Here is a 27,218-nt window from a genome sequence, read left to right as displayed (position 1 = left end):
ACCGCACCCTCATGGTGGTGAGAAAAATAACAACATTTGATACCTAACTTGTGTTTTCCATAGACAAACTTAATTAGCTTATTAGCTTATAATTTTAATCAAAATGACTGCTTTGAATGTAGGACAATCGCCAAAACTTCTACATCAATTGAGTTATTCCAATAATTCACTTCAACCATTTAAAGATACAACTGGGATTAAACAGTGTAGTACTATTGATTGATAAAACTTTTGTAAAGTATTAAAAAAAAAAAAAAAAAAAAAAAAAAGCAAGGAAGCTTGTGCAGAGAAAAGACTTCATTCCTCATTGAGTATAAGTATTTACTGAGCAAGGCCCTTCCATTAAAACTTATTAAGGTGAAAGTCAGAAAACTTGTGTTTTTCTGACGAATCACCATTATTGATCTGTTTCTTCATTTCAGTGTATATGGATTTATGGTAGTACATGCAGATGATGAAAGGCTACAGTTGCAAGCTCATGTCTCAGTTGTCAATTCCAGAATTCTTCAGCAATGAACAGTGCCCTTCACAGTTCTGTTAGCTACTTGGATTTGTCCCTGAAACCAATCATATCAGATTTCAATATTTCATTAATTAAGTAAAGAGAAAAGGGGGGAAAAGGCCAAGGATAAATTGTATGGAAGGTCCCTACCCTCTCCCAGTCTCCCTCCCTAGCTCACATTGGCCACTCATTTTCATTTGAGATAAAAAGTCAAAAATTAATTCCTTCACTGCTAAGCATTTCCATTTCCTTTTATGTGGAAGCCTAAAATTGAAACTAAAAGGGGTGTTCCACATGGGGGTGGGCGCAATGACCATCTTGTCTTCCTTACACAGGTTGCCCATGTGCCTAGGCACAGCTTGCTCTGTGGCACAGAGAACATTCTCCCCTAAAAGAATATCATAGACTGACATTTACATGGAAGATTACAAAGTTGATATGCAACTTTCCACACTTTTGTATGATGGTAATGGATATTTTTATTTCAATTAGAGTGAGTCTGATGCTAAAGGCATAGTTAGTTCCTTGTAGATAGATATATACTATCAACAATAGAGACTGACAAGTGACAAGAGTGCCATGATCGCCTCGCCCCTTTGAATGACAAAAATACAACGCCCATGTGTCTAGGCACAGCCTGTGCTGCGGCACGTATAGAGAATATTGACCCTTCTTTTAAATTTCCCTTTTGCATAGGCAATGTGGTTTGGTAGCGCATTATCTAATTATTTATACTTAGCAAATAAATAATTCTTCTCCGAATGAACCCTCGAACAGCTACTAGTGTACGTGAAGCTTGGGTACCATCCAATACAAAAACAATGCCTCTCTGGATATTCCTCAATGTCCCAGCTATTAACAGAACCTAAGAAACATTTTTTTGGTTGGATTAGATTGATATCGGCTGAGACCGATCTCAATATCGATCCGATCCAGCTGTACGGATAGGAGTAAAAATGTAAAAAAAATTAACTTTTTTATAAGAAAACAGGGACAAAAATGTCATATTTGCTCAAGTTTGGGCGATCCCAATCCAATCCAGCCGATACCAAGATCACGAACCATGGTGTAGAGAGAAGAGAGAATATGAAGCATTAGCATAGCACATGTCAAGTATAGAGCCCCTGTTTTTCACAGGTTCAACCTCTCGTGGAACTCAATCTTCCCCTTTTTTTTTTTTTTGGGGGGGGGGGGGGGTAAGAAAACTCAATCTTCCCTGTTTTTTTTTTTTTTTTTTTTTTGACCTTTTGATGACTTCTCTGAATTCGCATAGTGGAAACATATGTTTGAATCAGACTTAATTGAAAAATAAAAAGTTCATGGACAGTCAAACCTTAATGAAGCACTTACACACATGTAGTCAAATTTCAGCTTTAATGAAATTGGCCAAGTGGCAAGTAAATCAAATTAATTGAAAATTTTAGTTCATTCTGTTATCCATTTGTATGATTAAGAACTGTTAAGATATGGTTCTAAAATGTTCTTATAGATTAGCACTTAGATTGATCGTATTGATTGATTGAAATATGATCCAAAGTTTGACATGCTGCATGTTTTAAGACACATACGGTTATGATACTGGACATTTTCAAGAATCGGGATCGGATAAGCTGATTAGGCCCGATCTCAATTCTGGTTAATCCAACTCATTGAATCCTCATATAGAAAAACCCTAGATCAAAAAACTTATAATGTTTTCAGCTCACATTGATAAATTAAGACTATAAGATTTGTCACCAACAACTGCCTAGTTCAGTTGGTGAGCTATGGTGCGCTTCATGCCCATGCTCACCAGGAGGTTTCATGAAAAATATTTTAAGGGTAAAATCGTCACGTATGTACTTAAGTACAAAATTCCAGTCTCGGATTCCATTTGTAGCCCTTTTCATTCCAATTGGACTTGAATTTGCCTTGGGGATCGTGTATGGGTATTCTTTACTCTTTGAACACCAAGTCACCAACGGATAATTGACGTGACAGCAATGCATATTACCAAAGTACCCTTCCCTATCAAACTTGAGTAGTGCCATATGTTTCTTCCGACCTTTCACAAATGCCTTTCTAGATGTTCCACAATGTCCCAGTTTGTAGTAGAACGTACGATGGTCAGAATATCAATTCGTTTTTTTTCTCACAGATGGTCAGAACTTCATGTGGGTTCGAATCCTAATGATAGATATGTCTACTAGAGATTAGAGATCAGAAATTGTTGAAGAAAGAACAAGATTTTTATTTCGATCCAAAAAAAAAATGGAAAACCTCTCTGTTTCAAGCTATAAAAACAGAGAGAGAGAGAGAGAGAGCGAGCGAGCTTACACAAAAAAATGGTGGATGCTCAGAGAGAGACAACTGACATAAAAATGGTGGATGTTCAGATTTCTGCTTGGGGAGAACTGTACCTGTGCTTCCTGTCACTTCCATGGCTAGCTAGGTCTTTATTTATTTGTCTCTTTGTCCTAAAAGTACTCAACCAAGCTAGAACTCCAACTGTGTGTGTATGTATGTGTGAGAGAGAAAGAGAGGGGTGGAGCCCATGCATTCTTGGAGGCGATGGCTATCTTCTTTTGGAGGGACGCAGGAGGAGAGAGGAGAGAGAAGAGAGAATATGAAGTAGTAGTAGCATGGCATAAGGCAGGCATGGATTCCCTATTTCTCGCAGGTTCAACCTCTCTTGGAACTCTTATAACCTTCTCTTTTGAATTTGTAACATAAACCATTCTTCTTCAGCAAGAAGGATTGGAAGCCATTAAAGCCACAACAATCTAGCCATGAGAGAGACAGAGAGAGTGAACATGGAAAAATTGATTCTTTAATTACAGTGACGCAGATTTGCCATTAAAGCTCTGAACATGAACTCTGTTGGACCCACTTTGCATGCTCTGTGCGTTACATTCCTTTCTGACTTTCTGGGAACGTATAGGTACACCCTTTTGTTGATGGGCTCTGTTCTGTTCTGCTCTGCCCATAAGCAAGCGAGGGCACAAATGTTCACATACGTACTAGCTCAGCTCTGTTTTTGAGCCTCTGGGTAGTTTGGAAATTTTGAAAGAAAGATGACTCATTGCTGGGTACTTTGGTAAGGAAAACTTGATTTTGTGTAATCAAGTTAAGTAATTTTCCCAAAACAAAACTTTCTCCAAAAAAAGAAAAGGAGAAACAAAGAAAGAAAAAGAAAAAAAATCACATTCTTAGGAAGGAAAAAGTGAAGGAAAAGCAAATTAAAGAAAACCCAGATGAGATTTTAGTTCTACAAGCTACTTTTTGCTACAATTTGGTGAAAAAGTGGGAGAATGGTCACAAGAAGTAAGGCGGGCATTTCTTTTGAATGAAGGGACCATTAAGGCCCACGTCTTCCATAACAGCCTAACTGTCTCCCCAACTGCTACCTTCTCATCATTCAATTTATCTTCTTCGGTCCCATTTCTCTCTCTCTCTCCCTCTCCTTCCTCCTTCTCTTCCTGCTAACCTCATTGAAGAAGAAGAAAGATTACTTCTTTCATCACCAAAAGATGAAATGGGGAAGAAAGAAATCCATTATCAACAACAACAACAACAGCATCAACCACCATTCTGCATCCTCTCTCCCCTCCTTGCTCTCTCAAGTCTTTTCCATCTCTTGGATTTCAAAATTCAAGCAAATGGGCATCAAATCCGAACCCAAACATTTTAAAACCAAGTTTAAAACCAGACCCACATCGCCGTCTCTGAATTCTACGCAGCGACGGCATCCAAAGGACTTGGCTTTCACACCGGAGTTCACCGGTAGAAGGGTTAGCCAGAGGAGGAGCAGAGCTTTAACTGAGATGGATGGTGACGATGATGACTATTGGCGACTTTCTTTTGGTGGAGAGAGCTCTGATGGTAAGAAATCCAGAGCTCCTTTGCGTTCTGTTTGGTATGATTCTGAGAATGAGCTCGAATTGCCACCAAGAACTAGTTGTCATAGTTGCAGATCAACTGCAATGACTTCAAGAACTGAAGAATCACCGAATTTTACTAATATGGTCTCCGACATTAGGAAAAACAGAGGTTCTCCAGCGAATGTGAAATGTGAAGATCACGAATTTGAAACCGAAACAGCTCCGAAGAAAATTATAAGGGATTCGAAACTGATAAACAGAAAATCTAGGAAGTCAGGTGGAAGAATTACAGAGAAAGAGCAGTTCTTATCGGAAATAGAATCAGTTGAAGAGAATCAGCAGCGTTTAATGAGTTTGAACCCAATTGAAACGATTCAAACGACCGTGGACCAGAATTACAGTTCAAGGCAATCTCTTTACATTTCTTCTCATGCGAGGAAGAGCAATCAGGAGAGAAATTCTCCGAATTCAGAAACAACCCATCAATTAGGATCGGATTCAGAACAGAAGAAAGCAAAAGACTTGAAGATTGAGTTCTTGTCTATATATGAAAAACCGAGAAAATCTGTGTGCGTCAATGGAGAATTACAGAGGAGAACAAAACAGAGTAGCAAAGTTAAAGTGTGTTCTCCAAGAACTCCTTCGAAGAGCGAGGTGTGCAAAATAAAAGCTATTGAAGACATGAAGAAAGCCAAGATGAAGAAGGTGAAGATGAAAGAGAGAGCAGTAGAGGAAAAAGCTTTAGAGAGCTTTGCAGTAGTGAAATGCTCGTTCGACCCTGAGAAGGACTTCAGAGATTCAATGGTGGAGATGATATCTGAGAATCAGATTAAACGATTGGAAGAGTTTGAGGAGCTCTTGGCTTGTTATCTTTCTTTGAATTCAGATGAATACCATGATCTCATTATCAAAGTCTTCAAGCAGGTATGGTTCGATTTGAAGAAGCTTTCTTTTAGTCCTGATTTACAGAAAGATCATTCTCCTAATGATCAGTAATTGTATTTTGTCCAAAAAAGCTGGAAAAAAAAAATCTGTAACTCTGCAATAAATGATTAATGAACTTATAATGCTTTTGTATATAAGATTCCATTACTTCTTCTTCTTCTTTTTGGTTAATTGAATTCCATAAGAATTTATTAGTATGTGAGACTATGTGATTATTGCTTAAAACTGGGACAGGCTTGAAACAATTTATGTTTGATTAAAAGTAGAAGCTAATGATTAGATAAGAGAAAGTCCTTTTGAAGTTTGAACAACCATGACCAGTGACCTTAAGGAAGTTTGAAATGATGCTTTAGCTTTCACTTAACTGGTAAAACATTGGGCCAACTAAATGTTGCAAAAAAAGAGATTAAGAGGCCATTACTTTATTCAAAATGTGAGTTTATGTGAATGTAAGTTTAAGGTTGCAGGAATGTTCCCCCAATCGTAGATGCGGACTGGGAATAATCTCTTTCATTTTGGGTTCACAAATACCTCCTTAGGTTTTAACATTTTCTAAAATACTCTTTGGGATTCCAAGTCAGCGCTTACAATTGCGGCAGCAGGATCATTCATGCAACCCGGACAGCAGAAAAATTGTGTCGGTATAAGAGAATGCATAATCTGTATCACCTCTCCATTCAGGTGTTCTCGTAGTAACTGAAATCTATACACAATGTCGAAAATAAAACAAAACAAATGAAAGAAATCTAAATTAAGATTGAGGGGAAAAGTTCACTAGACAAGTGGTGTAGCCTACGATTTCTCATATGTTTTTTTAATTATTATTTTACTGAGAAAAATAAATAGAAAAATCTCTCTAAGGGGGTGTAAGCTACCCGCTTGCTTAGAGAACCCTCTCACATTGATTAAAGAAAAAGATCACCAGCAATATAGGATTCCTTTCCATGCCCTCTCATATAATGAGCCATGGTCCTGCACTGACCCTCTCTCCTTAGTCATTATATGGGTCCCCTATTACACAAAACCGTTTCCTACACCGTGATTGGTGTGACGTGAGAGATTCGTTCTCTCCCTTCCCCAGCCCCTCCCCCAAAAAAACAATAAAAAAAAAATATGGGGGCATAGGAAACCCATGCCCGAAGGATTCATAACGATCCTTAGAGAACAAATAGTAATAATGGAGTAAAACAGAAGGTACGACGAAAAACAATGAATCCAAGATACGAAGTAAGCTTTAAAGGTGAGATTAAAAAAATAAATAAAACTAGTCCAGGCCCACTTTATTCAGAGATGCCCAAAGAATGTCAACCCAAATCAATGTGGCAGTTTTGTTTCGGCCCATATTTTGTTCTATATTCATTTTTAGCTTAATTTGGGTATAAACCAATCTGAATCGTCCATGTGTTGAAGGGACATATAATTTGATTTCCTATGTAGACCAATCCAGAGACATATATTCTACACTATTATGCTGCTAAGTCGTATATATAAATTGTTAAGGGAATGATGGTGATGATGAGGACGATTCAGATCAGGTTTTAAAGAAAGATATTTGATGATTGATTTGAGTTATCATAAAGTAAAGCCAAGAATATTCATATGTGGAACCCTCAGGTCGGCTGCCTAAATTCAACTCACCTCAGTTATGCTTTGTTCCAACTAATAAAGATTGGCAAACATAAATCTTATTTTGTCATTCAACTCTATTAAAAGCTATTTTTGTTCATAATTGTATTTAGGGAAAAAGATCCCTTCTAGATTGCATGGATTGTGTGCTTAGGCACAGGAGCACGTGAAATTACTGCCATGCTCCTGTGAAATAAAAAAATCCCGTCCATGTTGATGCCCCTATGGACACTTTTATCGGCCTCTGCACTGGTGCAGGGCCACAGAGTCTGGCAGCGATCTCTTGCCCTTTTATTTAACATTTTAACTATCTATTGAGCTACCCTATTGTCTTTTTTTTTTTTTTTTTTTTTTTTTGGTAAGGACCCTATTGTCTAATTATATACAATTAAGGAAACTTCAAGTTCATTCGATTTAGAAATAAATGGAAAAGAATAGTGAAATAACGTCCAATGTTATATACCAGGTTCATATTTTACATCAACCATACCTTTAAGTGAGTGAAGTCTTCAAGGAGATGGAGTCCTCTATCTAAGAGGTAAAGTCTTGTAGAAAATGGAGTCTTCCAAGGGTAGAAGATGAGTCCTATAAAAGGAGAGACATGTCTATCATGATGGGTAGTGAAAATCCAAGTAATGAAAAGCAAATGTATAGAAATGAGAGAAGAGACAAGGGTGTACAAGAGGACTTGAATTTAGATATCAAATCGCAAAAGTTGTACTATTTCTCCTCTTGATTCTTAGTTGAAGATTGGATCATACTCCGTGGACGTATAAAATTCTATCGAACCACATAAATCTCTTATCATACTGTGTATGTGCTTGTTTTATTTGTTTTCTGCATATACTTTTGTGTACGTCACATACAATTTTGTGAGCGCATACAGTTTTATGTATCGTACACATTTTCGTGCGTTGATCAGTCAAGAAGCGAAACGTTGCTTCCTCACCCAACATCTCACACACGGAATTTGAATTTAAGGATTCAAATTCAAATATCAAGTGTAAACGTAAAAGTTTTCTTGATGAAACGTATATGCTTACACACGTTCTATATCTTAATCATTTTTATTTCGTCCAAGACATTCATCCACCTGTTAAAGATCCGAGTTAGGCAAACCGTTTAGTATAAAATTGGGTCATTTGGGTCATTTGGGTCCAGCAATGGAGCTCTATGGACAAAACCCCTCTCACTCTCAAAAGCATTAAAAGTCATAAAAAATCTTACCCAAAAAAAAGAGGGGAGAAGTATTCATACACGGCAGTGTAAGCATGCACGGTCATGTCCCCTCTCACAAAGAGTTAGAAAAGTCATAAACCCCCATCCATTAATTAATGCCTTGAAACTCCCACCCTCTCACATACACGGCTGTGTGTCACATACACTGCTTACACAACCGTGTATGAAATCTTTCCCCCCAAAAAAAAAATGATAAAAAAGAGCTCTTCAATAACTGCCACATGACGAGCACCAACTGGCCCATCCCTTAACCATGATTCATTTGTTTTGTTCTCACAAGACAAGAATTTGGCCCTCCAAAGATGAGGACCATCAGGTATCAGATCCCCACTTTTTTTCTTCATCAACGCCTAAGGGCGTTGTATTAACGTTCAAGCTAGCCGAGTACTTAATTTTATAGAAATATATATAATAAGATCTCACTCACTAGCTTTTTTTTTTGGCTTAATCACATGCACATGCACTGTTGTGCAAAAGAGGAATACAACAAAACTAAACATATTTCCTAACTTCGCTAGCCATGTCATCCTCCACTTGCCATCTAATTCTTTATCTTCTTCTTATTCTATTATGACTTAAATTAGGTTTTTCTAATCCAAAGTTTTCTTTATTATCTTATTCAATTACGTCTTAATTAAGTTTTTAATGCTAGCTTACTAGACCAGGGTCCCACCCCAACACCTCATCTCATGTATGAGGTAGTAAGTATGGGACCTCCCACTTGAGAGGGGGCCATAGTTTGAACAATCAACCGTCTCAAGCAAATCTTTGATATCATTGTTGACCTCCTGTTCTATGCTTTTTTTTTCAGTCATTTAAGCTTTAACTTTTCATCCAGCGGTCAAGATAGTTTGCATGGTATGATAAATTGATCAGACTCGCTCACTAAAAAGCATTTAGGTAGACTCTTCCAGACTGAGATGAGTTGTCTTTTTAAAAGAAAAAGATAATGTATGCAAGCTTCCCTCTTAATTTTTAAGGAAAAATGATTTTGTCTGAGAGTTTGTCCGAGAGTAACTCGTGTTCAGACACAGGATGGTGCGAAATGACCATCCCACATGAAAGGTGAAAATCCCGCTGTTGTTGATGTTTCCACATGCATTCTCATTGGCCTCGCACACTGACGTAGGGGTCATGCTCCCAGACAGAAAACTCTTCCCCTAATTTTTAGTGCAAGAGAGAGATGTCTGATCGCATGGTCCCTACAATAGTGCAAGGGCCAATGAGAATGCGTGCAAGAGGATCAACATGAATGGAATTTTTTATTTCATAAAAGGTAAGGCGATAATTTTGTACGTTCATGTGTTTAGACGTAGGAGCCACGCAACCAGATAGAGTTCTTTTTCCCTAATTTTTATTAAGAATAATGTAAGCTTTGCAATAAGTTGGAAGCACTACTTTTTAAAGAAGCATTTAGTAAGCCAACACTTGTTCAAGTGTAAAAGTTAGCCAACACTTGCTTTATACTTTAAAAGTATAAAGTAAGTAAATAGATTTTGTTTTCACTAAAAGAAAAAGAAAAAAAAGTAAATAGATTTTGTTTAATACGATCTAATCTACCTAAAAGCTTGGCCGACCCAACTAATCCAATTTCCAAAAAACACCCTATATAAGTCTTCTAGTTGCTCATTGAGTCCTTCCCTTCGAACCTTTGTTTAACTTTCCCAATCTTCTTGGTTTGCATCGTTACCCTTTCCCTTTCCCTTTCACTTTCCTTTTCTTCTTGGCTTGCACCTTATCATCTGGTTCATGGGTTTTCCTTGCGTTGGCAGAATTGAAGCTCCAAAGCTTCTCAAAGCTCTTCTAAACCTATTAACTCAAATCAGAATCATTGTTATGGTGGCACTCTTTCATCTACGGATAATTGATCCACCTGATCAATTATATTCCTGGGAAGATCAAATCGATTATGTCTTGGCAGAGGATCTCCCAGCTTCAACACAGCTCTCTGCATCAAAGAATATGAGTCGACCTATAGTGGAGTCAATCAAGAGAAGTCTTCCAGTAACAGAATTCGGCAGTTTCATCGAGAGATCGGGATCATGGGAAGATGACATGTTAGTCTGCGCTGTGTGCTTGAGTTGTATGGAGAGACACCATGAGATCAGGGAGCTACCCAATTGCTCTCATGTGTTTCATAGGGAGTGTCTAGATAGATGGGTGGATCAGGGACAGGTGACGTGTCCCTTGTGTAGATCTAAGCTATTAGCAACACAAGTAGAGCAGATAAGGGGTGGAAGAAATTCATGGCTGGTAGAAAGAATTTCTTACTTGTTTGGTGAAGATTTGTTGATGGCTATGGATTAGTGTGTTTCAGATCTTAAAACACTAAGTATTATTATATGGAATTACACTTTTTTGTAGTTCTGAATTCTTTCATGAATAAAGGGTTGAGACTGCTTTGATGTTTTATCTTCTTGTTGCAATTTTTTATATATAATTATCTTTTTAATACCTAATAATTTTCTATTGAAGTGATTCTTTAACAAGTAGTGCCTCACTGCCTCTAGACGATGCATGAACTCTGCTGGACCCTATCTATGTGCAAGTCACCTATCAAACAACCATCATATATTCATATGGTCTGCAAGGGGTTTGTAGATCTTCGAAGTTAAAAACAGACTTCAGGAAGTGGCCACTACTAATATTTTGAAGGTCCTGAGTTTTCCTTAAGCAAGGGTGAATGGGAATCCATTTTACAAACCCTGTAGAGGTTTGTGAACCCTAAGATGGTGTGGTGAACCTTCACCGTATGGTGAAAGAAAACTTTCTCCTATTTTGAAACATCTTATATTCAGCCATGACTGCAAAATCTTTCCTGGATCAAGCAATTCTTGGGATTCTACTCTTCATTCCTAGACTGCCTGCTGACCAGCCGGCATTTGGGGTCAGGCCAACCCTTTTAAATCCATCTGGTCGCCTCGATTACCTAATTTTAAACAAAAGGAGGTCAAGAGGTAGTCAAAGGTTTAAGGATTGTCTCCTTAGCATCACAATTATGTTAATCAAACTTTATTTAAGTGGGCCTAGCAGGTTAGGAGATGCATTAATGATGTGAGGTTCTGGGATGCTTGAAACATGCTTTCATAAAGCATCAAAAAACCAGAGTGTCTTGCTGCAAAATGGTTCATCCAGAACCACCAATATCCATCCATCTAGTACATGGGGTATGGCAGGCCCCTTGTGTTAAGGAGAGCCACAATGTGAAATCAAGGATCTTGCAAACCTGTTTACACGATGCTTAGCAGATCTAATCTAGAAACTGTGTTTCCCTAATTCAGGTAGGTCCATCATTTTGTAGTGAAACTCTAGATTTTGCATAGGTATTGACCTTTGTAATAGAACCAAAAACATATAATTTGTAGCAATGTGTTGCAGATAAGTCTATGTTGTGGTGTTGAAATGACCTCCACCACTTCGCCATGTAAATCTATGACATACTACTACGTGAAGGCAATGTTGAGCAACAATTCTGGAATCATCAGAATCCTAACATTAGATACGTTACTCCAAACACCATCAGATTATAGAAACCACACTACTCAAATTCAGTTGGCACTGTCTAAATGAAACAGAAATCAGGTCTAGAGAATGAGTTACCAAAAAACTCAAAAATCGAATTTTTCCTCTGGATCCACTTCAAGAATCATTAGCAAACACCTCCAAAGTTCTAATGCATTTCAGATGTAGCAGAGCCAAATCCAAAATTTCAAATAAATAATAATACAAGAGAGACCAACCTGAGGAGAATGGTTATTCCAATAATCTTACAGACTCCCGTTAGTTACCACAATGTAAAGATCCATATGTATCACACAATGATTACCGATTCACTACTATCCTACAACTCTAAACCATCCTCTTAATTCTCTAGGGGATGCGGCTCTTATGTCTGATTTTATGGTATGGGTTAATGATTTGATAAACAGTTTTTAGTTACTTTGCCTTTTGGTTTAATAAATCTCTTCTCATCCACCACCGAAAAATGAAAAATGAAAAATATAAAAATAAATAAAAGACCATGTTATAACTGAAACATATGTTGTTATAGTTGTAACAGAATTCTATTTTTCATATCAATACCTAATAAAATATTTAATTCCCAATTAATAAAATGACAAGAAATACATGAATGAGTTGACTTCGCAGCCGGACCACAAGTTACTGAATGAGTTGGCAGATGATGAGGAGCAACAATTTTATGGTGGTTGAATTATCAATTTCTTCTTTCTAAATATTCGCAGATGGATGCACAAATACAACCTATACCACGATTTTTTGTTTGATTTCCCCTCCACTGAATGAGAAACCTTTCTAACAGCTTAAATCATGAAATTATTATCATGGATTTCCAAATCAATTTAACAAACTGTCGCAGGAACAACTGAAAAAATCTATTCAGTGGATTTCCAAACCATTCTTTTTCTTTTTCTTTTTCTTTGTCTTTTTTTCCCCCATCAATTCTTTTAGTTACAGTTAAACCCACATCAGTACAAAAGATTATTCACAAGGAATATCATCTGCAATTTACCCATCCAATAATAGTTATAGTGATGGAGAATTTTCTGCAGGGATGTCTTGAGATCAATATGGAGTCAGGGCCAGACCTAAAATAACCTTAGGAGAAGTGGTGAGGAAAGACATGCATAGCTTAGGCCTTGTCAAGTATGACACTATGACCTCGAATAGAGCTGATTGGAGGGCAATGATCCATGTAGCCGACCCCATTTAGTTGGGGTCAGGCTGAATTATTGTTGTATTCAAAGGGATAACCGGGTTGGGGGGAGGCTTCATGTAACTGGGGTTTTCCCTTGGGCCTGAACTGTAAACCCAGGCAGGTTCAAGGGTTTCCTCTTTAGCCAAAAAAAAATCAAAGGGATACAACCTGAATCCCAGAGGGGACAATTTTGGGTCCCACGTGACTTAAAGAGATAAAAATAGATACAGCTGGAAATTTACAGCAAATATATTCGATTGTAATCATCGCATTGTGTTGGTCAGTACCAAAACAGTAAATACAAAACTCCCAACACAATGGATACACCTAGAATTTTATTCATTCCCATTAATATTATGAAGTAAACTGAAATTTGGTACACAGTATGTGTTTGCTGAGAAAATAAAACTTTTAGTAAAGTATCTAACTCATTGTTTTTCCTACATTGAACATGACCATTAACAATTTCTTGGCTGGCAGTTGCTTAGCCAGAACAGCCTTGGTGTGCACCTGGTCTGCTAGATGCAAAACCTAATTAGCCATCACCTCGGCAAGTGTTTCCTAGCCTCCCTGGACTGTGCATGGTCACCTAGTCCATAGGCAACACCTTGACAAAAACTGACGTAAGCCCAAATCAGCCAATACATATCACCAATTAATCTTCAGCTTCCAGGTTTCTACAATCAGACAGTGTGTTGCTCTCCGAGAAATAACAACAGCCATTTTCTTGATCTACTACGATTATCTGGATCTCTTTGGCCATGGCTTCTATCAATATCCCATACTCATGGAAACTTAAGTTCTGAACTCTCTTCTAGTAGATTCAGCCAAAAGTGGTGCGTCAAGAGAGTTGATAATGTTGGATTCTCTCCCATTATATAGGCTAAGGCCCTATGTGGGTTAACTCTCTTTTCGTAGTCATATTTACTGAACCGGTCACAAATTCTTTCCCACTATTCAATTAAGATCGATATTCATCAACAAAAGACATTATTTGGGGAGATGTTTTCTCAAACACAAGGAACTTTTAAATGATCATTACCCCAGAAATAGTTTTAACTCTATATACATGCTACAAGTACAAAAGTATGGCATCAATCAAAAAAAGGAATTAAATTCTATTAGTTTCCATCAGCCTTCCTTCACCTTTCTTCATTGTCAACATAAACAAGATTGCAAATACAAAAAAATAGATGTGCACCTGTTAGTTGTAATCTGGCAGCACTAATGCTGCAACTTTCTTTAATGACTCTGACACTCTCAGCAAATCAGATTCTGAATGGGCAGCAGAAACAAATAACCGGATCCCAGCAGGTAGGCGACACCTATCAAGTGTAGACCTTTTGGAAGCCACTACAAACACAGAATCTTCCTTCAACATCTGCAAATGGACAATAGCCAGGGAAAAAGAATGGCTCAATATTTAAAATCATCGAAGTGTGACCCAAATAGATTCAACCGTCAGTTGACTTACACGATCGGAAATATCTTCAAGCAGCTGTAAATCGTTCTTTAAGGACCCTGTCGTACGTTTTAGCTTGAGGAAGACAAGGGGAGATTGTGGGTTACTTGCAATTGACAGGCCTGGTACGTCCGACAAACCTGCAATAAGTAGAAGTTTACTACAGCGTATACAAAATTTAGAACAGTTTAGGCCAGCTCAGAAAAGACTAAAAGCTAGAGCTATATTAGGCTATTAGCCCACCGAAAAGTGTAACATGATGGATCCAAAAACCGTTGCATAAGTATTTAAATTCTTTATTTTAATTTGGCCAACCGCACTTGTTAAACAATTAAAGTAGAGAACGAATTTTTGGATGGTGACAGAAATCTTTGTCAAATATACTATCCCCAATTATTTCAATATGATGTTATAATATCTTAAAAACTAAGATGTCCAAGAAGCATGGTTCTCAGTTTAGATCGAAACTGAGCGAAATCTCCGAGTTGTCTCGGTTTCAGGCCTGGCCGAGACGAAACCCATAGTCGAAACCCAAGTTTCGACCTTGGGTTTCAACCCAGGGAGGCCCAGGGTTGAAACCCAATGTCAAAACCTCGAAATGAGATCCAAGTTGTCTCGGTTTTGGCTAGGGTCGAAACTGGCCTCGAAACCAAAATTTAGAACCTTGCCACGAAGCTAATGCTGAAGATAATAATAGCCCCATTGTATCTGAGAGAGATGCAGTATAAAACTACAAATGAAGAAGAGAAAAAAATTTGGTCCCCTTGACAAGGTAAAGAGCAAACCTTCCAATAATAGAGTAATGTTTTGCTTGAGCTTTGTGATTAGATGAGGATTATCTTCCAAGATATCAATTGCAGCAATAGCAGCACTTGCAAGATAAGGAGGCAACGATGCAGAGAAAACATACCCTGAGCTACCAAGACGCTGGCAATAGAGCAAACAGAGGAAGAATGATTAAAAGAATAAAATGAAATATAAAGGTAGAGAATCTGAACCTCAGATGCACTTGAAATTAAAGCTTAACATTAACCTCATAAATAGCAGTCAAGGATTTTAGCAAGTCAAGCACCTCCAAATTCTAATATTAAAGCTATTTTTATATGTAACAAGGGCATACTTGGTGATCTACGACTTTAACATTTCCAGTGCAGAATCCTCCATCTGTAGCCAAGGCATTCCCCATAGCAGCAGTTATAACATCAATTTTCTCAACCTGCAGCAGCATGAAATGATAAGAAATCTGAGCAGCAACTGGTCATCAGTTAGATCTACTAATCTTTGAAACTTACCGGAACTCCATAATGTTCACAAAGACCTCTTCCTGAATCTCCAAGCACACCAATTGAGTGGCTCTCATCCAATAAGACACGGAATCGATACTTCTCTTTCAATTTGACAATCACATCTAGTGGAGCTATTTGCCCAGAATTCTGTAATCATTAAGACATAATAAATAGACAGAAGAAAAAGCGGTAAAAGGAAAACATAGACATTAGCATTAAATGAAAATATTAATGGAAGAATTAATAAATTAAGTGCAGTTGTAGTATAACTTCTAGTATAACTTCAGACCGGTATTTTAAAATGCATAATTCCTTTCATCAGTTAAAAACATGCCCTGAAGAAACAGAAAGTAATAATATTATGCTACATAAAGTAGTGTTGTTATTATTATTAGGGAAAATTACACTGCGACCCCCTGAGGTGTGTCCTAAATACAGAGCAACCCCCTGTGTTTCTAAATTATACAACCGCACCCCCTGAGTGGACGGTGTTAAATAATACAATGTAAAATGCCAACTTTGCCCTCTTCTAATGTCATTAACCAAAAATTGTTAAATAATACAATATAAAATGCCAACTTTGCCCACTTCAAGTCCTCTTTCCTCTCTAATCCTTTCTTCTTCTTGATTTTCTTCCTTTTTGGCTTCTTCTCCTCCTTTCGTTGCTTTCATTGCCACCATTCCGGTCAACCCAACAGCTCCAGGCTTCTTCCAGGTACAAAGATTGGAGCGGCTTGAACACAAGAGCAGATGGGTTCAGAGGATGAGGAATGCAGAATTTCGGGAAGTGCCATTTAGTGGAGATGCAGTTTCAGAGGTGAAGAACATGCTTGACGAGCACGCAGCTGGGTGGGGATTGAAGAAGGAAGAAGTTGATCTTGTGCTTACATGGAAGAGCTGAAGAACATGCTTGACTCTACAAAGACTTGGGTTCAGTCATCGAAGGGCTTATCAGATGGTTTCCATTTTATCTACATCTGGCACAAGGGGAACTGAGAAGAGAAAGAAAGGGATCAATAGGTAATGGTGTCGGCTGGGATTCCCAAGGAAATAGAAAAAATCAAAAGGGGAGATAGTACGGCCATGCTATTGGGGATTTTAAAGAAAGAAATGGGTTTTGGTTAGTGGAAGGAAAGAGAGAATGGAAGAACAAAACAGAAGAGAGAAATGATTATGGGGTTTCGGTGATGGTGGGGTACAGATTTCACAGATGGAAGAAGAGAAATAAAGAAGGGAGAGAAGGTTTGGTGATGCAGCCACAGAGGAGAGGGTTTCATGGATGAGGTTGGCAGCTACTGTTGGGGTTAAAGGATAAAGGAAGAATAAAATAAAATAATCGTTCTTACAAGCATTTTCTGATCCATCCATGGAGGGCAGCAAAAAAGGCAGGCAAAAACCTCATCTCTTCTCCACACTCTCCTTTACCCACTTCTCTCTGTTCTCTTCTTGATGAAGACAACCAGCTGCTTCTGATTTCTCTTCTCCGTACCATCCAACTGAGATTATCTCTCTCAGCTGCGGCTCCTATTCAATGATTCCAATCTCGTCGAAAAAACCTTCCTGTTATACACCCCAGCCCGCCACTAGCCCTATGCTTACAACCACCGCCACAAATCCGTTCACTGAATTGCAAATCCTCTTTTCTGCAATCACCCCTCTCTTAGCTTCTCTTCCTTTTCTTCTTTTTCCGTAAACCCAATACTCAGATGAAGAAAAAAATTGCACCTCGATACATAAAACTCTCTCTCCCAATTTCTCCTTGTTGAACAAATCACCTTTCCAAAAAGCTAGGTGTCTCTGAAATTGAATCATTGATCTCCAATGCCAGGCCAGAATGATTCAGAGGCTTTTCAAAAACCCTCGCCAAACTCAAAGGGTGAGAGATGAGAAAACGAAACTAAAACTTCGGCGACGTCAGGGATGAACGAAATTTTTATTGTATCCGATGGACTCTCCGACATAAACTCCAGCGATGTCTGGGACGAACGCGACCCCCCTTAGTCGTTGTGCATTCCTGCGGCCTCTCTGTCGGAGGTAACTTCGACTAGCAAGGGAAGGGAAAGGGGGTGTGAAGTTTGGGCTTCCTTAAGGGCAAAATGGTAAGCTCATACCCCATTAGGGATATATTTGTCATTTTAAGGCATTAATGGCCAATACATCAGCAACTAACGGGAATGGTCTAACGGATGGGGGCTGAGTGTAACAAGTATCCTAAAATCAGGGGTGTTGGGTGTATATTTTCAAAACACAGGGGGTCGCTCTGTATTTAGGACAAACCTCAGGGGGTCGCAGAGTAATTTTCCCTCATTATTATTAGCAGAAAAAAAATATGAATTTTGAGTATCCTACAGTTTCAAACCTCAGCACTCAAAAGTGCCCATACTTTTAATCAAGGATCAAAATTTCAATACAAAAGTAACCTCAGTACAAGTTATATATGTTTCAGGGAAAATGTACAAAAAGTTTCAAAATAAAGGAAAAAATTGTCAAACTAGGGAGAAATTGAAAAAAAAAGGGAGGGAGGAGAAGGTCAATTGCACTCAGAAAATGCATATGCATGACTTAATGTAGTTCTAGATTGAAGGAATCAAACTAGCATCCAAAACCAGTATCGAAGGCCCAACACATTTAGGCCCAAAAAAGTAGCCTATTACATTGAAAACCCATGGGATCAAAGGCCCAACATGTATATAACTCAACCTTAGACTTATTCCTAAGCAAACAAACTCAGTTTGGTCATGAATCTGCATCATGACTATACACTGGATCCCAAAAATACAAATATTATGCATCACAAGTTAGAGATGAGCAAGGCATCTAAGCTAACTCTTAGTCATCATCTTAATACAGTATCACTTCCCTGCATAGTCAAATACCAAGTCTAGGTTGTAATGTTACACTATCAGGCCTTTGACTCCAAACACAACGCGGAAGCACAGGTCAAAACATGTCAATTTTGAGGACAAAACCACTAACACAAGCATCCTATGGGTATGGCAGATATTGATGCACATCTATGTATCATAAACCAAACCGGATGACATTTCCTTAAGATATGTTACTAAATCAGAAGCAATACTATTTGTAACAGAAAGAGAAAAGAAGAAGAAAATAGGGGAAAAGAGGAGATCGATAGGAATGGGAGATACCCTACCCGACCTCTCTCCTTCAATTTGAATGTCACTCAACCAGGATCAATATACTCCTAATTATGAAAAAGATCAAAAACTACCAGAATTACCTCTGCGATATTGCTAATACATCTTAACAAGATATTTAATTTTTTTTCAACTTATTTTCTAGTTGTATATATTGACCACAAAAAATCATCAAATAGAAAACACTTCGTCATAAAGTAGACCAAATAAAGAAATAGAAGAGAAAAAAAATTCTATAGATTACTTTTAATTTTTTTCAATCTTATTTTATAAACCAACAAACATGTAAAATCTTGTGCTAAACTTTTTTGAATAACCCTGTAACAGAGAAATGAAATAGTGTACCCATCATATGTATTTATATATAAAATAATCTTACTTATTAATTTTTTTAGTTTTCTAAAAAATCCACTAATGGTTGAAGCACTGTTCTAAACTTTTCTCGAGAGTAATCATATCAAAAAACTGGATACGGTGCTAGTTTAATCTTGGGGAAAATGCCAACAAAATTTCAACAATATTTTAATTTCAATGAACAAAAAACCACAAATATTTCATTTCAACAAATTTTGGTAATCAAAGTTCTTTATTCCCCTTTTCTCTTAGGGAACTCAAATTATGGAATTTTTTTGAAAAAAAAATAAAATCAAGTGTTCTTTAACCACAATTCAACATTAGATTATCATATATGGGGGAAATTTTAATTATTTGTATTTCCATGAAAGGACATAGTTATAATTGCACCTAGGTCGTTTCCTATTAAAAAATTTATTATACACATTTACATACATACAGCTGTGTTAAGCTTTGGGGTTGCTCTATTAGACACTACGTGTCCATGTTGACACCGAGACCAATGCCATTGTCCTTTTTACATAGTGTAAATCAATATTTTTTGCGTATATTTTGGTCTGAGCTCTCTTATCCATGTCCTTCTCGTGTATATTTCCTCTTTGTCTTTCTGACAAAACTTTACCAATCAATAGATAGGGCCTTTAAAAATGTTTCACTAGTACATCTTGTTACTACAACAGGTCCACGTGCATATTCAACTGAAGGATAATACACCATCCAGATAGCAAGAGCAGTCAGAATTTAGGGTCTTATACAAAACAATTCAAAAAATATGGGAAGGAGTTCAGAACTTTTCCAATATGAGATGCATAATCAAAAAAAATTTACCTGGTATAAACCTTCAATCACGATGTAACGCCGCACCTTGGTTGCTCGCTTATTTTCTCGAATAATTTTCTCCAATGTATTTCCCAAGGACTCCATATCATTGTGCTTGAAATACACAACAGTGCTTCTGGAAAGGTAAAGACCATTTTGTATTGCCCAGTGGACACCCTCATCCCTGGAAAAAGGACTTTTAATCAATGGCTGGGAATTTTAAATTTTGAAAACCAACTGCCAAACTATGCCCATATATATAACATAGAGAGAGAAAGGGTGGCAATCATAGGGTCAAGTCACTAGGAAGTAGGGACAGTAATCGTTCAATTTTTCAAGAACAAAAAACCCAAAGGATGAATGTCACCAAGAGAACACTGCAATGAGCAGGATCTGAGCTTCAATAGAGTCAAGTCACTAGAAAGGAAAAGGGGACAGTGAAGTAGGGACATTAATTGTTCTATTTAAAAAACAATGAACTTAATGCTCCAACAGAACACATGACTGTAACAAGACTAGCTTCAATCTAAAACACATAAGTTCATGGAGATATAAAGGAATGGAAACTGACTACCATAAGTAAAGAGTCTATGGACCCACTTGTACCACCAACAAAGACCTACACGACCTTCTAACTACTGAACCATAGAGAACACCATACCCATGAGAGGACAGGAGCAAATAATTCACAGTTTTCTGAAGTAATCATCATTTTGACCAAAAAAAAAAGGGTAATCATCAAAAACCAAAACAGTACTGCACAAAAGCAGAAACTATTGAAAAAAGAGTACAAAAAATAAGGAATGAGTATTCAATAAAAGAACTAATTATATGTACATTCTTAGCAGTCGGGACAGCATAACTAAAAAATATTTCCTTCCAAATACTTATTTGTATGTCATTTTCTTCTTGATAATTCAAATTATAAATAATAAGGTAATAATGAACTCACGCTACGATGATGTCTCCTTTCTTGCATAAGGCTGGAATGGCACTGAACATAGTAGAAATCCCATAAGAATACAGTATTGAATCAGGAGTTCCCAAAAACTTTGAAATCCTTTCCTCGCAATCAATGTGGACATCTAGACAAGAGGCAAGAAGTTAATAGGTATAAGAACTAACAAGAAAAGATTTAACTCTTAACAGCTCTTCACACAGAAACCAGTTCCATAAATGCCACCTAGTTCATCGAAAAGGACATTCATGGCAGTTGATCAAGGGCAAGTAATCATCATGCCTTACCAATTGTTCCATAGAAACCACGAGGACCACAAGATCCAACACCATATTTTTCCAGTGCTGCAGTACATGACTCCTGACATTCAGATGAATTAAAAATACTTCATTCAAGTGAAACAACCAAATGAAAGAAAATTAAGAAACAACGTGAGTAGGCTCTTCTCACATGTAACTTCTCATTTCCTATCAGCCCAAGGTAATTTGTTGATGCAAAGTTCACAACTTCCCTTCCGTCAATTATCGTATGTGGCCCTGCAGCACTGTATGAATGGCAACTCATGAGCAACAGTATTCTCACATACATGAGAAATTCCTCCGAAACCTCCAAAAGAAACTAGACACTGCCTTGGCATCAGAAAGTTAACAAAGCACCCCAAATTGTGATTTTCTTGACCATATCTCTAAAAATGTAGGCAAAGGACAAACATTAACAGCAAAGGCATAACAATTATGGAAAAGTTGTGAGCATAAACCAATCAATCCAATAGGATTATCCCACACTGAAACAGATATTATTGAATGCATTGCAGGAAAGACAAAGAAATCCCAAATCCATCAATTGAGACAGAAGGAATAAGAATACAGGAATAAAGCTCTTTTACCTGTCCAATACTGGGGACTCATATTTCATCTCATCTGTGAGAGGAGGAATAAGAGATTCAGGAACCCAATCTTCACAAAGCTCATCTATTTCCTGCAGGAAGATCCCAAGCACTTTTCACAACATGTTTGGTTAAAGACCAAAGCAATGTTAGGAAACATTTTTCTCAAACAACTTTCTGGTGCTGGAGCTTCTTCAGCTTTTGGTTACAAAATAACGCCAAAAAATAGTAGCAAATGCAAAATAAAATTCCCCAAGATCTAACAACGAATTTTAGACTGGAACATAAGATCTTGTAGGGAGTAGAGATTTGGCACACCTTTCTTCAATAAATGACACGAAACTTTAGCTTAGAAGTCACCTCCAAACAAAATGTAACCATATTGGTTGTTTAAAGTAAAAGGACTGCAAGATAAACAGACCTGTATGACAAGGAAATTCCAGCTTCTGGAAATTGGCCTCAACCTTGCATAATAGTTCTGAAATCCCATCCTGGGTCCCTGATTCCCTTCCCCCAGCTAATGGTGTTCTCAGGAGGCTAATCAAAAATTGGATAATTGGTACTCTACAAGTTACAATCCTTGAAGGAAAGGTTAAACCTAAAGGGCAAGGTTCTATTTGGAAGCTCAGTTAAACAATTTATGGGTAGAGTTTAACAGTTGCTGAAGGAAAAACCAATGCAGAAATTTTGTTGAACAGTAGCCAGGCTGATTTGTTTCTATTTCCTATGTTATTTGTTCAGCAAGCAAGCAAGTTAGTTTTAGTAAGTCTTTGTTTTTAGAAAAAGTTTCCATTTTGAGTACTTTCTAATTTTGTGTTCTTTCTTTTTCGGTTGAAAGTTTGTATTTTCTTAACCTTCTAAATTTCAACTTTCTATTGTTGAGAAGCCTGGCCAATCTATATAAAGGGGTCATCAGTTGTAATGTTGAATAGTTTAAAAATCAATGAAGTTGCAATTTGCTTGCTTGAGATCTGAGAGAGATCTTTGTCTCAACAGCTGAGATAGCTATAGGCAAGGTTTAAAGTATCGGTATCGGGTATTGTATCGGAAGGATGAATTTAACAAACATATCGTATCGTATCGTATCGTATCATATCATAGTGGAGATAAGTATTGTACACTTCAAATACGCACAGAAATGGTCAAGAATCAAGATACACATGGAAATACACTATTTTGCTATTTCCATGTGTATCTTAACCATTTTTCAGAAAACCTAACTTTTTCTGTGAAATCTCATTCAATCTCTGATATCAGCTTTTTGGATGTTGTAGCACTCCTTGATTCATTTTTTAGTGTAGATTAGAATCCCCAACTCCAAAAGTGTGAAAAAACTTTGTTAAATGGAAGATTTCAGACTCTCAGTTGAGAGTTTACCTTCTGTTTTTCTCCAGAATGTGTGTTGTATTGAGTCTATGACTTAAAATGGCTTTTTTATGGTTTATATCGATGGTATCAGTATGTATCGATCCATATCGGCCGATAAATATCAATACGGATCGATACATACTGATACCTAAAGCACTCACAAAACCGTTTACCGGACATATCGATGGTATCAATATGTATTAGTCATATCATATCGTATCTTATTGGCCGATACATTTCGTTACCATCTAAAACAGCCCATTTTTTAAATAAAGAGAGAGAGACGTATCGGTATGTATCAATCAGTACTGACCGATACCAATACATATCGACCAATACTTTAAACCCTGGTTGTGGGTGAGAGACACAAGGCTGAGATAGCCAACCCCTCCTATCCCTATCCCCTTCTATCTTTCTATCCCTTCTACCCCTTTTCTATTCTCCTGGTTTGTTCTTACTATCTATCATATTGTGCTGTGAGTTAATCTTCATCTAAGATACAATCGAAGTTTCATTGTTGCAGCTGGTTAGAAGATCTATAAAACTGGAAAATGCTACTGATTACAAGGAAGATGAAGCCAGAAGTTCCTTACTTTGCTGGACCGAGTGATCCATTCCTATTCCTTGATTGGTTGGATTCTCTAGAGGAATATTTTGACTGGTACAACCCGACAGAGGAGCGGAAGCTTAGGTTTGTTTACTCCCAATTGACTGGTTATGCTAGAAAATGATGGAAATTCCATGAAGAGAGACTCAGAGTTAGAAGACATGAACCTAGGACTTGGGAAAAGATGAAGTACAAGTTGAAGAACAAGTACCAACCGGAATAAATGCGCAGAAAGCTCTCCTTTCAACAAGATTACCACCAAAAGGCATTTACACTTGAGAAGAGTATGAAGCAACTAATAGACCAAATGGCCTCTTTTGAGCAACGTTTAAAGCCACATTTGGTCCCCACCGCCCTCTACCTCCAACGGATGCTAACGTGGCAGTCATTGAAGTTTTGGAGATGAAAGAGCAACAAGAGAAGAAACTTCCAATCAATGAAGGCGTTCCAGAAATTTCAGTCGTCAAGGAAGAGTCAAACCTTGATGTTTCGGATGTAGCGGCTTGCATTGAAGAATTTGAAAGCAAGCAAAGTTGAGGCATTGGACGATGTGGAACTTGGCACTAAAGTTGATGAGGTGGTTGAATAAACCATTGAGGAAACTGTGAACGACAAGGAAGAACTTAAAGAGCTTGAGTTTGAAGCAGAGAAGGCTGAAGACACGTTCGTGAATGACCCAATGGACACGACTGATAATATTGAAGTTGATCACATAGAGTTTGTGATCCCACCTGAATTTTTTGAAGAGAAAGCTCCCCGCCTCAAAGATTACATTCCAAACGTCCGTGGTGGACTATTTAGCTAGGGAAGGGGCAGTAAGGGGTTCAACATGTATGGGGTGCATTCTGCAGCATGATATGTATTGCTTTTGGGATTGGGATGGCATTAAAATAAATTTTTACTTCTCATCTCACATCTTTTTGTGATGTAATCTATACTCCCTGCCCTGTAGCCCACAGTTTTTTTATACAATACAAAAACAGAATCAAAAGTAAAAAAGAGATGATAGCTAGTCAGTTATTTCACTAACCTTCTCTGTCAAAGGTCGTTTAGGGGGCTTATAACTCTTTTGGAGTAGTAGGAAAAGGATGGCTATCAGTAGAAGAGCTTCCACAACAAGATGCCCTTCAACGACAGGATAGAAAAATAATCAGGTGTAGGAGAAAATAAAGTAAAATGGAATATGAACATCTCTTTCTTTTTTCTTTTTTTTTCAATGGAGAAATGTGGATAACGTACCATCAATATGAACTCCAAACACAACAGCTCGAGCAAGAGGAGCATCAAATGTAACTTTGACCCAACCTAATGCATTGCCCAGAATACTCAGAGCCGAAAAGTCCATTGTCCTAGAGCCCACTGTCATGAAAATGTAAAATTTCAGAGTCGAATCAAATTGAGGATATTCCAGGTTGTGACTAAGAAATTAAAACAAAGAAGAGCTTTCCGAGTCATGCAGCAAAAAAACTTCAGGAAGGTTATTGATTTTTTTTTTTTTTAAAATCTTTGGGAAGGTCAAGGAAATCATTTCCTAGGTGATCCTACTGAATCTGTTCATCTAATTATGTTCCATTGCAACATATGGTTGAGCTAAAATGTCCCAAGATGCAATCAGCACAGCCAGAAAAACATAATGCCAAGGAATAACTTTAGTTTCATAACATGTTGATTCATTCAAATTTCAATACTAAATACTGACAAAAAAATCCTTACATACAGCTAGCAACTCCTACAAATAAAACTAATATAATGCCCCAACTTTCTTGACAGCAATAAAATCTAACCTGATACTCAACAAAAAAATCAAAAACCTTCTAAAATAGCAATACAATGCTTTATCCTCCACTATTGCCAAACTAGGAGAGGATCATATCTTCAGTTTGATAATAACTCTATGCAACATCAATGTCTGCGGTTATTGTAGGATAAAACCCATCGGGATCGGTCCAATGCTTATTTAGTTTTACTTTTCAATAGAAGTTTCTTCAACAAAAAAAAAGGGAAAATAAACAATCAATTTGAAAGTTCTAGAAAGCTACCAAATCCCAAAACGAAGCTTTCTTCGACCAAAAATTAACTCAGGAAACCATATTCAAGTCAACGCACCTGTAAACGATCTCTCAGATCTGAACTCCGAGAATTTAGAGGGTGTAATACGAGCACAAAGAAAGATGTAACAGAAAAAGCATAGAAATTCCAAATCCAATTCTTGAAACAAGAAACAAGAAAAAAACCAAAATAATTGAAACAAAGAGTGAAAAAACACTCGAGATTAAATGAAATAAAATGTAGCAATACAGTGTAAAGGAGGATAGATCTGAGATGCTCACCGTTGCGAGGGATTAGATCTAGCAGAGAGGCTTTTGGAGATTCTTTGACTTCTGAGATCACCACATGCCAACTTTCGATCTCATATCGCAGTCGTGAACGCACACAGAACGGACACAGAACGCACGTAATACAAACTAAGAAAGAAAGGAAAAAAAAAAAAAAAGGTTTACCCCTTTTCGAGTTGGAAGGGCGCGAGGGGTTTCGCGCGTTCGACTGCGTATAATGAAATTGCGATTTGCGATTCGAAACTCAGGATTGCGCTTTCTAATGTCGTCGTAACCCAAAACGACGTTAACGGAAGGCGTTAGCTATTAAGAAATAAACAAATTTTTCTTTTTTTTTTGATAGAAGAAATAAACAAATTTCAAAAAAACAAAAATAAATAATAGCCAGTTGTGGCCTTGTGGGGCCAACCAAGTGCTTCCGATCCTTCCTGTGACGATGACGAAGGCAACTACTAAAAGTTGTCGGCGTCGTAAGTCGTATTGTCGTATATCAAAAATTTCTTTTGGTCTTTGTTTGTGGACGGAAAATGATCCTCTTCCGCACGTCAGCGATGCACATCGTGCCAGTTCATCCGTCGGATGTGCGATGGTGCCCTCTTCCGTGTAGGAGAAGATCTGATTCTATTTGTGAATTAAAAAAATTTCATAATAAAATGTCGGGAAACAATTTTTTGTACGGGAGTACGGCCTACGCCAGTACTCTCATGTCTCTATCTCTCTCCTCCTTAAAATAAAGGGACAAAGATGTCTTTTCACATAGAAAGGAGAGAGATAGACTCATGGGAGTGCGGGCGTAGGCCACACTCTCAGACAGAAAACTTTTTTCCTAAAATGCCACCCAATCAGAAAGCTTACGCGGCCTCAAATATTTATCACCTCCAATATACAGGTACCTTCAATTCCTCTAATTCCTCTAATAGGGGGATTGGACCCCATCTTGGGTAGTGTTTTCGGGCAAGGAATAGAGTGATCATTTCTGTCCCCGTGTGAAGAATTGGAGGAATTAAAAGGGGCAGTGAATTGGAAGGGACAATGATTCAAATTGCCCTTGCGCCCAAACACAGGGGTGTGCGAAATGACCATGGTTCTAAGTAT

At 37.7% G+C, this 27,218-nt stretch overlaps 3 protein-coding genes and 1 long non-coding RNA gene across 6 annotated transcripts; 3 read left to right on the top strand and 1 right to left on the bottom strand.

Moving 5' to 3' along the window:
* The first annotated feature begins 3,980 nt into the window (after positions 1-3,980).
* Positions 3,981-5,433, top strand: LOC122652476 (transcription repressor OFP5). The gene is made up of 2 exons (XM_043846225.1): positions 3,981-4,693; positions 4,754-5,433. Exons 1-2 carry the CDS (start codon positions 4,012-4,014, stop codon positions 5,356-5,358), a joined length of 1,287 nt encoding a protein of 428 aa, XP_043702160.1. The 5' UTR covers positions 3,981-4,011; the 3' UTR covers positions 5,359-5,433.
* Positions 5,434-9,791: 4,358 nt separating this feature from the next.
* Positions 9,792-10,584, top strand: LOC122652477 (brassinosteroid-responsive RING protein 1-like). Its single transcript, XM_043846227.1, has one exon. The coding sequence runs from the start codon at positions 9,922-9,924 to the stop codon at positions 10,477-10,479; it is 558 nt and encodes a 185-aa protein (XP_043702162.1). The 5' UTR covers positions 9,792-9,921; the 3' UTR covers positions 10,480-10,584.
* A 3,310-nt stretch (positions 10,585-13,894) lies between these two features.
* Positions 13,895-26,239, bottom strand: LOC122652475 (long chain base biosynthesis protein 1b). Of its 3 annotated transcripts, XM_043846224.1 has the most exons (14): positions 26,118-26,239; positions 25,894-25,965; positions 25,027-25,146; positions 24,818-24,912; positions 21,813-21,904; positions 21,377-21,470; positions 21,214-21,286; positions 20,921-21,053; positions 19,978-20,152; positions 15,644-15,784; positions 15,472-15,567; positions 15,137-15,278; positions 14,364-14,491; positions 13,895-14,270 (listed from the first exon to the last, which is right to left on the bottom strand). In XM_043846224.1, the coding sequence occupies exons 3-14, from the start codon at positions 25,130-25,132 to the stop codon at positions 14,094-14,096; spliced, it is 1,452 nt and encodes a 483-aa protein (XP_043702159.1). In that variant the 5' UTR covers positions 25,133-25,146; positions 25,894-25,965; positions 26,118-26,239; the 3' UTR covers positions 13,895-14,093. The 3 variants fall into 3 exon arrangements, with proteins under 3 accessions (XP_043702159.1, XP_043702157.1, XP_043702158.1); XM_043846222.1 differs by lacking the exon at positions 25,894-25,965 and having other exon boundaries at positions 26,118-26,233; XM_043846223.1 differs by lacking the exon at positions 26,118-26,239 and having other exon boundaries at positions 25,027-25,143; positions 25,894-25,912.
* Positions 25,134-25,582, top strand: LOC122652478. The gene is made up of 2 exons (XR_006331602.1): positions 25,134-25,264; positions 25,302-25,582. It is a non-coding gene; the product is annotated as an uncharacterized LOC122652478 (long non-coding RNA).
* Positions 26,240-27,218: the final 979 nt, after the last annotated feature.

Source organism: Telopea speciosissima, chromosome 2, assembly GCF_018873765.1.
Source record: "Telopea speciosissima isolate NSW1024214 ecotype Mountain lineage chromosome 2, Tspe_v1, whole genome shotgun sequence".
Classification (NCBI taxonomy): Eukaryota; Viridiplantae; Streptophyta; class Magnoliopsida; order Proteales; family Proteaceae; genus Telopea; species Telopea speciosissima.
This window is presented reverse-complemented; position numbering and strand designations above follow the sequence as displayed.

Excerpts from the sequence above, each read along its gene's own strand:
- LOC122652476 (XM_043846225.1), top strand. The coding sequence starts at position 4,012 with ATGAAATGGGGAAGAAAGAAATCCATTATCAACAACAACAACAACAGC. Across the intron at positions 4,694-4,753 it reads GGAAATAGAATCAGTTGAAG|AGAATTACAGTTCAAGGCAA; the intron begins AGAATCAGCAGC and ends CGACCGTGGACC.
- LOC122652475 (XM_043846224.1), bottom strand. The coding sequence starts at position 25,132 with ATGGACTTTTCGGCTCTGAGTATTCTGGGCAATGCATTAGGTTGGGTC. Across the intron at positions 21,905-24,817 it reads AACGACCTTTGACAGAGAAG|GAAATAGATGAGCTTTGTGA; the intron begins GTTAGTGAAATA and ends ATCTTCCTGCAG. Across the intron at positions 21,471-21,812 it reads GAGTCCCCAGTATTGGACAG|TGCTGCAGGGCCACATACGA; the intron begins GTAAAAGAGCTT and ends CCATTCATACAG.
- LOC122652477 (XM_043846227.1), top strand. The coding sequence starts at position 9,922 with ATGGGTTTTCCTTGCGTTGGCAGAATTGAAGCTCCAAAGCTTCTCAAA.